Here is a 13,988-nt window from a genome sequence, read left to right as displayed (position 1 = left end):
GAGGGAGGGGGGAGGGAGGAAGAAAGGAAGGAGGGAGGGAGAGGAAGGAAGGGAGAGAGTGGACAATTTTACCTAAATTCTCCTGTAAATCGAATCAAAGTTCAAATATACTCCCCAGAAAAATGTTTCCAAACCCTGATGGATTTCCTTCCTTCAACATTGGAAAATAGTAGGAAGAAAAATGATTGCCTTAAAGACTTCTTTGGCACTGTACTCTAGATACTGATTAAAATAAAACAAAATGAAGAAAACAAAAATAACTTAAAATAAGTATTTATTTGATGTGTCAGAAAATTGATGTGCTTTAACTTTATAATTACTACTTTTTATATTGTGATTAACTTGAAAATGTGATGTTATTTTAATTGCTAAAATTCTATTTCTTCTTTCACTGATCAAATGGAGAAATTCATTGTAGTACAACATATGAATATAATGTTAATAATTCTAAGATAATTATATTCTAATATATTCCTAATCTTACATTAGAATTATATGTATAGATAATTCTTATGTAAGATAATTCTAATATTTTAATTCTAAAATAACACTCCATATTTCAACCAATTAAATAAGGTATATGTCTGAATTTTCTAAGCATATATTATCTGCAACATATGTAGTTGTAAATGTATATGTAAAATGATACTTCAGTTATTTTAGAGTCTGAGAGGCAATATGGTACCATGAAAACATTATGAATTTGGTTATGCCACTTTAATCTCTGTGGGTGCATGATCTCTAAGCTCTCTTTAAAGTTTAAGGAACTGTGATTCTGTGATTCAATGGTGAATAAAAGATTTGCCCTCCCTTCAGTTGGTCAAATTTGTGATCAACGTTAACCATAAAAATAGCTTTTAGGGTGATTAACCTATTATCCTGGCAAATTGTAGTGTTGATTAACCCATACAGAAATGAATAGTAAGTCTTATCTTACTAAATGAAATATACAGACTTAGATTTTTAGATAAAAATATTTGTAGCTGTGTGGTGATGGATGTTAATTGAACTTATTGTGGTAATCATTTTGCAGTATATACACATATCAAACAATTATGTTGTACAACTTAAACTTATACAATACTACATGTCAATTATATCTAAAAGTAGAAAAGACAAAGATGACACATGTATATAAAACAACTATTGACAGAAACTGCTAAAAAGGCAATTAATATTAAGAAAACTTAATACTAAATCATTTATTTCAATTATTTTTAGCACCAAATAACTGGAGGCCAATTGGGGGAAGTAGCTCAACTCTATAGAACCACTTTTTAAGGTCTTTCATTCTTTAAAAACATAATAGAAAACTTTTAAAGCAACATTTTTAACAGCACCCTGAAACTAGAACCTGTCAGTTCTTTTCATGGTAGACATTTAAACAGAATTAGCGAAGTAGAATTTATGAAGGAAGGGAACATAATGGTTCTAAAACAAAATTAGGCCACAGGGACCCTATTCAACCTCCTCAAGTTTTAGGAAGGAGACAAAGACAAGAAAAAGAATTTCTCAGAGCAGTGATCCTTGTTCAGATATGCAAAACTGAAGAAACATTACCAAGAGCCACTTGCTTTCAATTCCATGGCTTCCCTTCTTCGACCTGAAACATTCTAATATAGATTAGAAAAAAAGAAAAATAGCACTTTAAAATATATCATATAGGCACAGAAATACTGAGGTTTATTTTTGGTTGTTTCTTGATTTAAGATACTTGCAATATCTAATCAGTCTACAGACATACAAGGAAGTGATTGAGGGAAAGGAGAATAAAGACCAGAACATTCTTTTCTGTTTTGATGCACTGGAAATACCCATTCACTGAAATCTCTAAATAAACTTTAATTCTCTAACTATAGCCCCAGCTAGTGACTGAATATGAAAATAAATATGAAATCCAATGAAGACTTTGCTTTCTCTAACATTTAGATCTATGTACTTTGAATTCTAGGGTAATATTTCTAGGGCTATTCCTACTCTTAAAACAAAAACTCTAACCAAGAGAAAATATATTATTCCAATGACATTTTTTATTTTCAAACATGCAACAACAAATGGTTTTATCTCAGAAAGTACCTATGAGAAAAGTTACTTTTATGAATTCACAAAATGGAAAACTAAGATGCATAATACTTAGGATGAGGATTTAGGAATCTTCTTCTCTCCTAAATTTGGGGAGTGTATTATCCACCCATTTGACACTATTAGTGGAGAAACAACCAACATACCCTGTACAAAAGTGGAAATGAACAGTAAAAAAGATGTAATATATGGCCTCTCACAGACATCTTTCCAACAGTAACTATCAGTTCAGCAAATACTTTAGAAGCACACTTGACAGTAAATGACTAACTCATAATTATGTATTGCGTTACCAAAGAGCCTAATGTAGTATATCCTAAAATAATCAACTATGAATGAAAACATTCCATTTAGTTCTTTTTATCAATTAGAAACAGTGTTGCACAAAACATTATGGATAATAGATACTGAATTAACAGTATACGAGTATTAAGGTTAGTTTCAAAATGTATTGTTTGGTATGTTTTAAACTTGAGCAAAGTTTACAATTTGTTAGAAAAATTAGGAATTACTAAACTTAAATGTATTTAACTAGAGGGTTTAATTATAAAAAAGTCTAGTAGTTATAAATAACTGAAATGGCCTCAGTCTAGGGATTTTTAACCTGGGGCCTCAAAGTATCTGTAAACTCCCTGAAATTCACAGGAAAATGTGTGTATGTATGAGTAGAGAGAAAATTAAGTTTTAAATATTTTGAAGGGTTCCATGACCCAAAGAATCTTAGAGAGCAGGACTGTAGCCATCAAAATAAAATAATGATAGAGTACAAATCAACATAGATAACTGTAGCAAGAATGTAAACATTCATAAAGACAATAAAGATTTAGAAGTGAAATGCCAAGAGAAATATGTAATGGTATAAAAGCGCCTCAAAATATTTTTCAAGAATATAAAAGTCAAGAAGCATATTGCTACATTCCTTTTTGAAGCTAGCTAGATTGATTTGCCCACCTTTGGTCTAGCCACCTACAAAGATTATAGAATTAAAAGAATACACAATATTAAGATTGTGCTAGAATATTCATGTAAGAATTAACCATTTAACAAGGAATTAAACTGTGTTTGGTGATTATCCTAGACCTTTCTCCATGTAATCTTTCATTATAACTACTGCTTTTACTAAATCTCTAATTTTTAGCATCATTATATTTTACTGCAAATTCCCAATAGGTCCCATTATTTTAAAGACCCTTAAATACCACTAGGATATTACGTTAAGTTCATCAGCACTGCTATTTTAGATACCATTCCTATAAAAGCTTGATCCTACAAATTCCACCATACAACATGATGGTCACATCTTTCTCAATGAGACAAACTAGATATTTTGTATTCAGAAGACAATATGAAATGAATGTGTGCAAGATGAGTGTGTTTCTGGGAACCAATACCTAATCCTAAAAAAGATGAGAAAACAGTACTAAGTTAAAGAGTCACCTTTATCATTTATGCAAAGCCTACTGTGTTTCAGGCAAAGAACTCAAAGAATAAGCTCCTCCCCAACTAAACTGTAAGAGTTTCTCTATAGCAAGAATTGTGTCATCTGATAACAAAAGTCGATTCTTATGCATCTATGTTAAAAGACCAATTGACTAAATGGGCTTGACATATTTAGGAAGTAAAGCTGAGAGTAACTGGTGGTCAATCATATAAACAAGGTTGGAGATGAGTTAAAGCCTGGAGGACTGACTAAATAGTGACACCATTAATAGATATAAGGATTTCAGAAAAATAATAGGAGAAATATGATTTTAGTTTGGGGCACATTTAAGGTAATTAGAGAATTGACAGACATGACAAGTAGACAATTGGAAAATAGCATTCAGGAGCTCAAATCAGAGTTGGGGACATTGATAGGGGAGTCAACAGAAGCTCTAGGTGTAATGACAATACCAAGAAAAATATATAAAGAGGACCAGCCTTAGCTGGTTTGGCTCAGTGGATAGAGCATCAGCCTGTGGACTGAAGGGTCCGAGGTTCGATTCCTGTCAAGGGCACATGCCCGGGTTGTAGGCTCAATCCCCAGTAGGGGGGTGTGGAGGAGGCAGCCGATCAATGATTCTCTCTCATCATTGATGTTTCTGTCTCTCTTTCCCTCTCCCTTCCTCTCTGAAATCAATAAAAATATGTTAAATAAATAAATAAATAGGAGAGGTCCAAAAATAGACTCTAAAACACAATGATTTAAAGAGAAAGAAGAGTTAGCAAATAACTTGCAACAAAGTAAACCTATTAGGATTTTCTCCAGGTAGATTTGATGAGTAGAAATCACTATGTTTTTAAATAGCAATGCAAAAACTGAAATAGGTTATATACCTGTAGCTATCACACAATTTAAATTTCTTGGAATATTCCCGATTTCAAATATTTTGTCCTCTTGTTCCCATAAATGATGGAAATACACTGGAATTCAGTGTTCCAATTACAATTCCCAGATAATCGTTTGGATAATGAAGTAGCATAAAAGTCCTTTTTCACATTATGCTCAGTTTCCTCATTTGCAAAATGGGACAGTAACAGTACCTATTTCATAGAGATTAAGCAAATTCACACTACAAAGTGCTTTAAATAGTACCTGACACATACTAAGCATGCAACAGGTATTAACTTATTATCATTCTCGACTCCCCCATAAAAATGTATACTAATTGTAGAGCAGAAAATTGATTAGCCCATAGCTATCAGGACCACCAATTCCCAAATCTTTCCCAAAAATCAATTTCAAATAATCTTCCCATATATCTCATTTCTCAGACTGTATGAAGATTTTTGGTCATCTCTGAAAATTTTATTTTGAACAAATCAGAGGGATTAAGTGCTTATACCATAATAAAGAGCCAAGGAAATATTTACATTACCACCAGTTATTTCTGATTTTTAGTCTTAGAAAACTTTCTCAAACTATCAAATAAGCAATACAAACTTTATATATTGCCCTTTGTACCTAGATTATCTGCCTTTATAAGTACACAAAGTAGTGCTCTAAGGCAGTGGTCGGCAAACTGCGGCTCGTGAGCCACATGCGACTCTTTGGCCCCTTGAGTGTGGCTCTTCCACAAAATACCAAGTGCGGGTGCGCACATACAGTGCGATTGAAACTTCGTGGCCCATGCGCAGAAGTCGGTATTTTGTGGAAGAGCCACATTCAAGGGGCCAAAGAGCCGCATGTGGCTCACGAGCCGCAGTTTGTCGACTACTGCTCTAAGGTATCTAAAATCAGACAACTGACAATACTTTTAAATGACTACTTTTAAATGTTCCAGAACCCCACTTCAAGTTCATCAATTATACTTACCTACCACCAAATCTTTCTTGCTCTTATTTTCTTTTCTCCCAAATTATAAGCATACAGTAATCTAAGAATCCTTACTTCCCAGTCATCCCCTTCCTCACATAATTTTCCTATTCCAACATCAACTTTCTGTTGTCCACTTCTGAACCTATCCACAATGTGAATTTCTCAAAATACTAAACTTTCCCTTTTGCTTCCTTATTCCTGGAAATCTAAATAACTCGAACAGAAAACTGCTCAAAAAACTGCATTCCACTTACTAACTTCAAGAACCTGAAGCCCTGTCATGTAATACTCTTCGAACTCCAAAAATCTACAATTCTGTTTTAAAGTCTTCATTTATTCAATCTAGCATTAATTCTACCCCATAGCATTTTGCTAGATTCCAAAAACTCAGTAATCACAGGTTTCTATGTCTGAATGAAGGTTATCATAAACCAAAGGAAAACCCAATTAAGTGTGAAATTCCTAGTAAAATAACTAATTAAACAACTCCTGGAAATGAAGAAAAGTTTCTTTGGAAGGGATTAAAGTAGCTAAAGTAAATGCTAGGCAAACGAATAAAAAGAAACAAAAAGCTTACAATATATGTTATGGTATGATAGAAAAAGAGCTCAGGAGTAAAGAGCTGCTTCTAGGGGCAGCTTTGCCAAAGGCTGTTATTTCAGACAAGTCCTAACCTCTGGCCTTCTTCCTCATCTGAGAAATGAGGGAATGGACTAGATGATCTTGAAGATTCCTGTCAAATCAAAATGATTCCAAGATATCCTTTGATTTTTAAACCCCACATTTCATAAAGGTATAATCAAGAGATGTCACTACACACAATTGAAACCATTGGTTAAGCCTTTGCTAAATAAAATAATGGAATCTGGGTTTTGTATTCTAGTGAAAAAGAAGCAAGCAGAGGATTTGGGGTTCCATATTGCTTTTCAGTTGTCTGCAGTTTGAGTACACCCTTTCATTTGTTTCTGATTCTGTATGATTAGTCCTTGATATAAAATAACTAAAGGTGAGTGATCAACATAAAGTCACAGTTTTTCTCAAATTAGAAAAACACATTTAGAAAAGATCCCAGAAAAGTCAAATTCTCTCTATGGATTTAAATAAGGCCTTTTCTACAACTTTAGTATTAAAATACAATTTTGATTATGGTGCTGTGAATTCTCAACTGTGTAGATTACTCACTTTTTAGAATATTCTCAGCAAAATTTTAGTCCAACTTGGCTTCCTCCTGCTACCCAGAGTACTTCTCAGCCACCACCTTCTACCGTTAGTAAGAATTTAATATTAGCCCAAGTAAAACACAATCAGGAAAATAAATTTACAGAAATATAATGTATCCCAAGTAAAATATTTAGAATATTCAACATTTTGGGATAATGTAATGGAAAGCAGGTCATTACAGTGAATGCTCTATTTTCATGGATGAACTTTGTCTAAACTTTCTGCCAGAAAACCATGAATATTTAAGGATAACCTAATTTATTTTACAGGTCTTGAGACTACTTATGCTCATCATAATTTCATAATATAGGGTGAGGCAAAAGTTGGTTTACAGTTGTTTGTATGAAAAAAATACAATAAATAATGTAAAAATAAACTTTCTTATACTCATAACTGTAAACCTACTTTTGCCCCACCCTGCATATCTGAGTTATGTGAATTGTAAAACCATATATTTAGCCCATACACATCAGAATATTTATTCACTTGTAAAACTAATTTTATAAGTAAAATTATGATGTTACAGTAAATGTTATAATATCACTGGAAGAGAGGTTTCTTAGAAAAGAATAACACAGCAAATCCTATTGGCTTGTCCTTTTGGTTTACTCTTCTCAAACCAGTAAAGTTCTGACATTGGGCAAGATTACTGTCACTATATTTTAGAGAAAAAAAGTGAACACATCCACTCCACTCTAATATTTGACTCCTTGAGTTATAAATCTAAAGATGTTGACTCTCAGATTTTACAAGTTTGTTACTGTTTTATTTTCTTACTCTAAGAAAAATCAAACTAACTACATTTGATATTATTGTCAGAGTTTTCAAATTTTATTCATTTTTTTTCATGATTCCAATTCCACTTGGGATTCTAGGATGAAACCTGTAAATGCTCACTACATACTTCTAATACTTAAAAATAAAGATCAAGGGGAATTCTAATAAATCTACTAAACTGCAATTACTATTTGAATTCAAATGCTAATATTCACACCATAAAATTTTCTAACATTCTTTAGATGTAGGAAGTTTATTAATTTATATTACTCTGCAAATATATCTTATGTATTTAATTTGATTTAACCATATCGCATTGGTTGGATTTGGGTAGGGGGGGATGTTTTTAAAGTGTTGAGAGTTTAATGTTTATTTTTGTAATCCAACAACTTTATCCAAAAATGCAGAAAATTTTTCTGGCTGGCCAGGAGGAAAACATTTCAGTGTTGATAAGTCCATTGACTGTAACAGCCCAGGAAGCGTGCTAAAACAAAAGAAGAAAAATATTAGGTAATATGGGAGAAAATTTCAGCATTCACCTGCTGCCCATTTGATGAATGAATCTAACTTCCAAGAATACTGTGAAGCTTCTCAAATTATACATGTAATTTTAATGTATTTTAATATTATAGGTATACATACTAAGATTAAAGCAATACAAAGAGCTATATATCAACATCAATTCAAAAGATACTGTATCTTATGTCAACTGAAATATTTCAGAAATGTTATTTCAGGAAGGATGTGGTCACATGGCTTTGGAACACTTCTTAGGACTGGGAAGATATAAATTGAAACAAAATTAATTTATGAAAACAAATGAAACTAAAAGTAACAGCTGCCAGACAAGAACAATAAGCTTGGGAAACTACTAGACCATTCATGAAGTTGGTGGAATAACTTTTTGACAGTAATTTACTATAATAAATCTGGTGTAAATTAAGCAATGTACAATCGCCATGCTTGTTGGAAATAAGATTCCAAACCACAACTTAAAACTATACTTCAGGAATTTAATTAAACCAGCCACTTAAATTAGAACATACAACCACCTACCCTAAATTTGGGGCAAATAAATAATATACCTAAGATGAAAGCACAACTAATTACTGATTCTTATGGCATTCATATGTATGATTTTCTTGAAATTAATATAAGAAAAAAATGACTTTTAAACCTTTAATAAATTGTTAGAGATTTGTACAGCTTCCTTTTCAGCCTGAATCAAGAGTCAGGACAGGACATCCTTTATGAAATCAATGTTTTCCTTTTATAAATGTACTGACACAAATTCAAAGCTGATTTAACATTTTAAATGAAAATACTCAAAAAAAAAAAGAAAAAAGAAAATACTCATCAAAAGTGTCTGGAAAAATTGACTTTCATAAACAGTAAGATTAGAGTTTATTACTCTCAACTACCTAATGACAGATATGCCCATTATCTGAGGTCCACATAATTTTGATTATCTAGATTCTCCCTGACTTACAATACCTTTAAGAATGGCTTCTATATTACAAAGCCAGCCTGACATTCCCTCTTTTCCATCATTATAGGGATTATGATGTCAACAAATACTCCTGAAACAATCAATGAATATGTCTCCTCTTAATGAGGAGGAATCCTTGTTTTGTTTACTGACGTATCCTTAGTACCTAGAATAATGTGAGGCACATAGTAGGTGCACAATAAATATTTAATGAATGAACAAGTGTTTACTGAATGCCTAGGAGACAGATGCAGTAAAGCTTAAAAGAAAAACTTACTATGTTCTAACATGTTTCTTTTAAAGTTTATTTTTTATTTTCAAATTAACTTCAACTTATTATAATATAAAAATACAGGGTAGGCAAAAGTAGGCTTATAGTTGTGAGTATGTGAAGCAGTTTATTCTTGTATTATTATATTAATTATTTGTATTACAACTATAACCCTATTTTTGCCCATCCCTGTATGTATTTTGCAATACTTCTATAAGGTCTTTGCTTTTTAAAACATCAAATTAGGATAGCTCTTCAAGTTGAACAATTGCAAATTACTGACCTGACCCTTTGGCAAGCTTCTAGTGTCTCAAGAAGAATTAATAGAAAACAAAGCAACAATTTTCTTCTTCCTTCTACTGTGATGTTGATCAGTTTCTGTTGAATTCTAAGGTACTTCTAGAAAATAATACTCCTTACCATAATGTAATTCCCCTGCTTAAAATACTCCAATGACTTCTTGCTGAACATAGAATAAAATCAGAACTCTTACATGAGCTTCTCTGCCCAGTATCATCTTATTCTACATTCTCCCTTGCTTACTATACTGCCACACTAACCATCCCTCTGTTCCTCAAACATATCAAACTCAAAGCTCATTCCTAGCATAGGGTCTTTGCAATGGCTGTTCCTTCTGCCTCTAGAGCAGTGGTTCCCAACCTTTTTTTTGGCAATGCCTCACCTAAGCATCTCTGAAATCCTGATGCCCCCCCTGTGACATATAATTCTTATTATTCAAAAAGTGAATTCCTATTCACACAGAGGAAGCCTAAAAGGCCATTAACTTGGTCTAAACAAGCTTCCAAAGAACATGGCATCCATGAAAGAGAAAAATGAAAGAACAAAAGGACAGTTGAAGTACTGAGGAAGAAACTGTTAAAAATAATATGAAGTGATATGAAAAAACAAGTTTTAAAACATATAATAGAGACCTGAAATGCATAAATATGTCACAATATATATTTATATACTATATATGAGGCCCCTACCACCATAAGAAATGCAAAAAATTCACTGCTAATAACTCATTCTTTAATTGCCCCCCTTAAAAATCAAACTGCACCCCTCTGGGGCATTTGCCTCACGTTGGGAACCACTGCTGTAGAGCTTCACAAGACTGGCTCTTCCTTTTCATTCACTAGCTTAAATGTCAAATACCATCATGACTTCCCTAACCATTTTAGATAAAATTAGATCATTAGTCTTCACCCAACCTATCACTCCACCCTGACTTATTTTCTTCATAGCACATTTCACTATGTAAAATTATATTGATTGCTTATTTATGAACTGTTTACAATCTCCCACCATTAGAACATTAGTACCATGGGACTTTATCTCATGTTTACCACTACATCCACAGTACCTAAAACAATGCCTGCTATATATTAGGTATAGTTGAATTAATGAATGAGCAAACTTAAGAGATTCCAGTGGATTTACTAAACGCAAAACCTGAATTAAAAATAAGCAAATGGCCCAGCCAGTGTCTCAGCGGTTGAGCATCAACCTATGAACCAGGAGAGCATAGTTTTATTCCTGGTCAGGGCATATGCTCAGGCTGCGGGCTGGATCCCCAGTGCGGGGTGTGCAGGAGGCAGCTGATCAATGATTCTCTCATCACTGATGTTTCTATCTCTCTCTCCCTCTCACTTCCTCTCTGAAATCAATAATATATTAAAAATGTTTAAAAAATAAGCAAATGCCTTCTTTGAATAATGAAAATCTAAATAATGAACTCAAAAATTATATTCTCAGAGATTTGAGCACCCAGATGAACATAAATTTCATGCACACACACACACTCAGATATTTACATGCAATGATGCAGGCACAGATCATAGTTGGAGTGGAAGACAAACAAATGAGAGGGTTTGACAGGTGAGAAAAATCAAAGAATGTTTGATAAGTGGGAGAAAGTAAGAGGATGAAGAGACAGATGGGGTAGGTAGCTGGGTAAAAATAGGGAGGAATTAAAGCAAGAAGTCAAATAATAAGTCTCTAGTATACCTGCAGGTACAGTAAAAGAGATGCCCGTCTTTGTGTAGCTGTTTTGCCAATTCCAGCTGATGATTGTTCATCAATTTTTCATTTATAACCACTACAAGAGGCTTTCTTTTTTCCAGAGTCTCCAAACAGCTTCCTGCACCTACAAACATACATCAAATTTGTTAATACAGGTTTTTAAAAAAGTTAAGCCAACAGATATATGAAAAGATGCTCACCTCACTAGCTATTAAGGAAATGCAAATCAAAACTACAATGAGATACCACCTCACACCTATTAGAGTGGCCATTATCAACACCATAGGTAATAACAAGTGTTAGAGAGATTATGAAGAAAAAGCAACCCTCATTCACTGCTGGTGGGAATGTAAACTAGTAGAGCCACTATGGAAAACAGTATGGAGGTTCCTCAAAAACTTAGGAATTTAATTACCATATACCCAGCAATCCCTCTTCTGGATGTTTACCCCAAAAACTTGAAAACATTTATTTGCAAAGATATATGCACCCCTATGTGCACTGCAGCATTATTCAAGGTGGCCAAGACATGAAGACAACCAAAGTGTCCTTCGATAGAGGATTAGATAAAGGAAATGTGATAGATATATATCATGGAATACCATTCCCCCATAAGAAAAGAGACAACACTGCCACTGGTGACAACACAGATGAACCTTGAGAATATTATGCTAAGCAAAATAAGTTAGTCAGAAAAAGCTAAGAACCATATGATTTCACTCATATGTGGGATATAAAACTGAAACTTATGACACAGACAACAATATGGTGGTTACCAGAGGGAAGGGGATGGTGGTAGTAAAGGGTAATGCAGGTGAAATTTATGGTGACGGAAGATTTGACTTTGGTTGGTGGGTCCACAATACAATATATAGATCATGTGCCATAGAATTGTACACTTGAAACCTATATGATCCTATTAACCATTTTCACCCCAATTATTTAAATTTAATAAAATTTTTTAAAAAGTTAAAGTGTTCTACCAAGTTTTATGCTAAAACTGAAAAGATGAAAAACTTAGTTGGCAGAACTACAAACTAGGACTTTTAATTATACATTCAAAATACCAAAAGTATAGTTATCAGTTGCTCTTTAATGTTATAAACCTAATTTGAAAAATACATTTTTTAACACTGCTAATAAATTAAGTGCTTTGCCATTTGCCCTCTACTTGGATACCCTAGGCATGGGTTTCGAATCCAAATAAAATTCAGGTTCAACATACTGTACATGAAGTGTTCTGCACATCTATTAAAAAAGTAGAAAAAGCAAGCCCTCAATAGTGATAGGCACCAATAAAGAAAAACTCTGACCACTCCTTATATGAGTTTGCCTGTGAGGTTTGATTCCAGAAAACAGTCAAGGGTAAATCTCCACAAATGTGCATATATACAATACTTGGGTCAACTCAACTTTAAAATCTATAATCATTTGGTATTTTCTATGGCAGGGAGGAGATTGATAAATGAATAGAAAAATCCTTTATGGGTAAATAATGCTAGGGTAGTAATAAAAACACAGACTCCAGCATCAGATTGTTAGCTGTCTACCACTTACTAACTGGAAAAGTCACTTAACCTCTGTGTCTCTGTTTCTTCATCTGTAAAATGGAGATACTAATAGTATTTAGTTCATAGGATTGGGAGGATTCAACCAAAAGCTATTGCTATTATCCATTTCTAATCACCAATTTGTTAGTGCTGTCTACTTCTAAAGACTTCTCTCTCTCCAAAGAAGGCTTTTTAAGAACCACAAAACTTCTTCCTCCCTCAGTTATCCAGCAGTCATAATTGCAATGCTCTCCCAAAACAGTTCTTCTGAAGGTATAGGCAGTGTAACTAGATCAGGATGGTTCGCTGAAGAGCAGGCAATGATACACAATATATAGTTGTTATAGAATATTTTTACTTAATGTATTTCACATTCACATTTAATAAAAATGTAAAACATCTTTCAAAGTCAATTTCTCCATGACTAATCCAACCAATTAGATGGCTTAACACTACTGCAGATCTAAGTCCAAATACTTCAAATGACAACTCTTTACACACGTCATTGGGTCAATTATTTTGCCCGTGTTTAAAGTTTCTTACTGTAAAGTTGGGCTATGATAATTAATATCCCATCCTTTTACCACCCAGAAATAACAAATTCTGTCCAATATTCTCGACTGTTATGTTCAAATAAGTCTTTTATTCAAAAGGGCTACAGTTACTCTAATGATTTTATCTCCAAAAGGTTCAAGTTTCTGTTCTTAAAAAACCAAACCCCGTTAAGATTCTAAGGCACTTTACCTGCGTGACTTATAACAAGATCTGCTTCCTCAAGGTCTTCTTTCAGTGAATCCTTGTACCTATAAACATCCAGAGTAAATGACTCAGTACTGAATGGTTCAGGTACAAACTTTCCTCTGCCTATTTGTAGAATGAGTCGGTTGTAACCAAGGGTCTTGATGATCTGAAAAGAGGCAAAACAGAAAAAAAAAAAAAAACAGGCCTTTTACACAGGTTACTATAAAGATAGTAACAGCAAACTCTAATGTCGGTGTTCAGATCTGAGGACGGGCTGCCAAATAGTCTAAATGCAGACGATTTCTGTTCGTTTTCCAAAATGACCCATTTCCTCCTCGTCCCGGGCCCTGACAAGGCACCTCACTAGCCCTAACGGATCTACGCGACCCAGCTCACGGAGTCCTGAAAGAAGTGGCCCCGCAAGAAATCTGAGACCAGGCAAAGATTTTGAAAAAGGCGCCGAAAACTCGGCCGGAGACAACTAAGAGCTCCCAGGTCCGACGGCGCAAACAGCGACGCCGCGCCACCTCAGAC

General features: G+C 33.8%; 1 protein-coding gene across 1 annotated transcript in view; it reads right to left on the bottom strand.

Annotated features, from left to right (window-relative positions):
* Positions 1–13,988, bottom strand: part of ALG13 (ALG13, UDP-N-acetylglucosaminyltransferase subunit) — an 87,659-nt gene that overhangs the window by 73,047 nt on the left and 624 nt on the right. Inside the window, 2 exon segments of the mRNA XM_005886343.2 lie at positions 11,149–11,287; positions 13,458–13,620. Of these exon segments, the coding sequence (XP_005886405.2) occupies positions 11,149–11,287; positions 13,458–13,620 (302 nt within the window).

The sequence above is a fragment of the Myotis brandtii genome, unplaced genomic scaffold, assembly GCF_000412655.1.
Source record: "Myotis brandtii unplaced genomic scaffold, ASM41265v1 scaffold973, whole genome shotgun sequence".
Lineage (NCBI taxonomy): Eukaryota > Metazoa > Chordata > Mammalia > Chiroptera > Vespertilionidae > Myotis > Myotis brandtii.
This window is presented reverse-complemented; position numbering and strand designations above follow the sequence as displayed.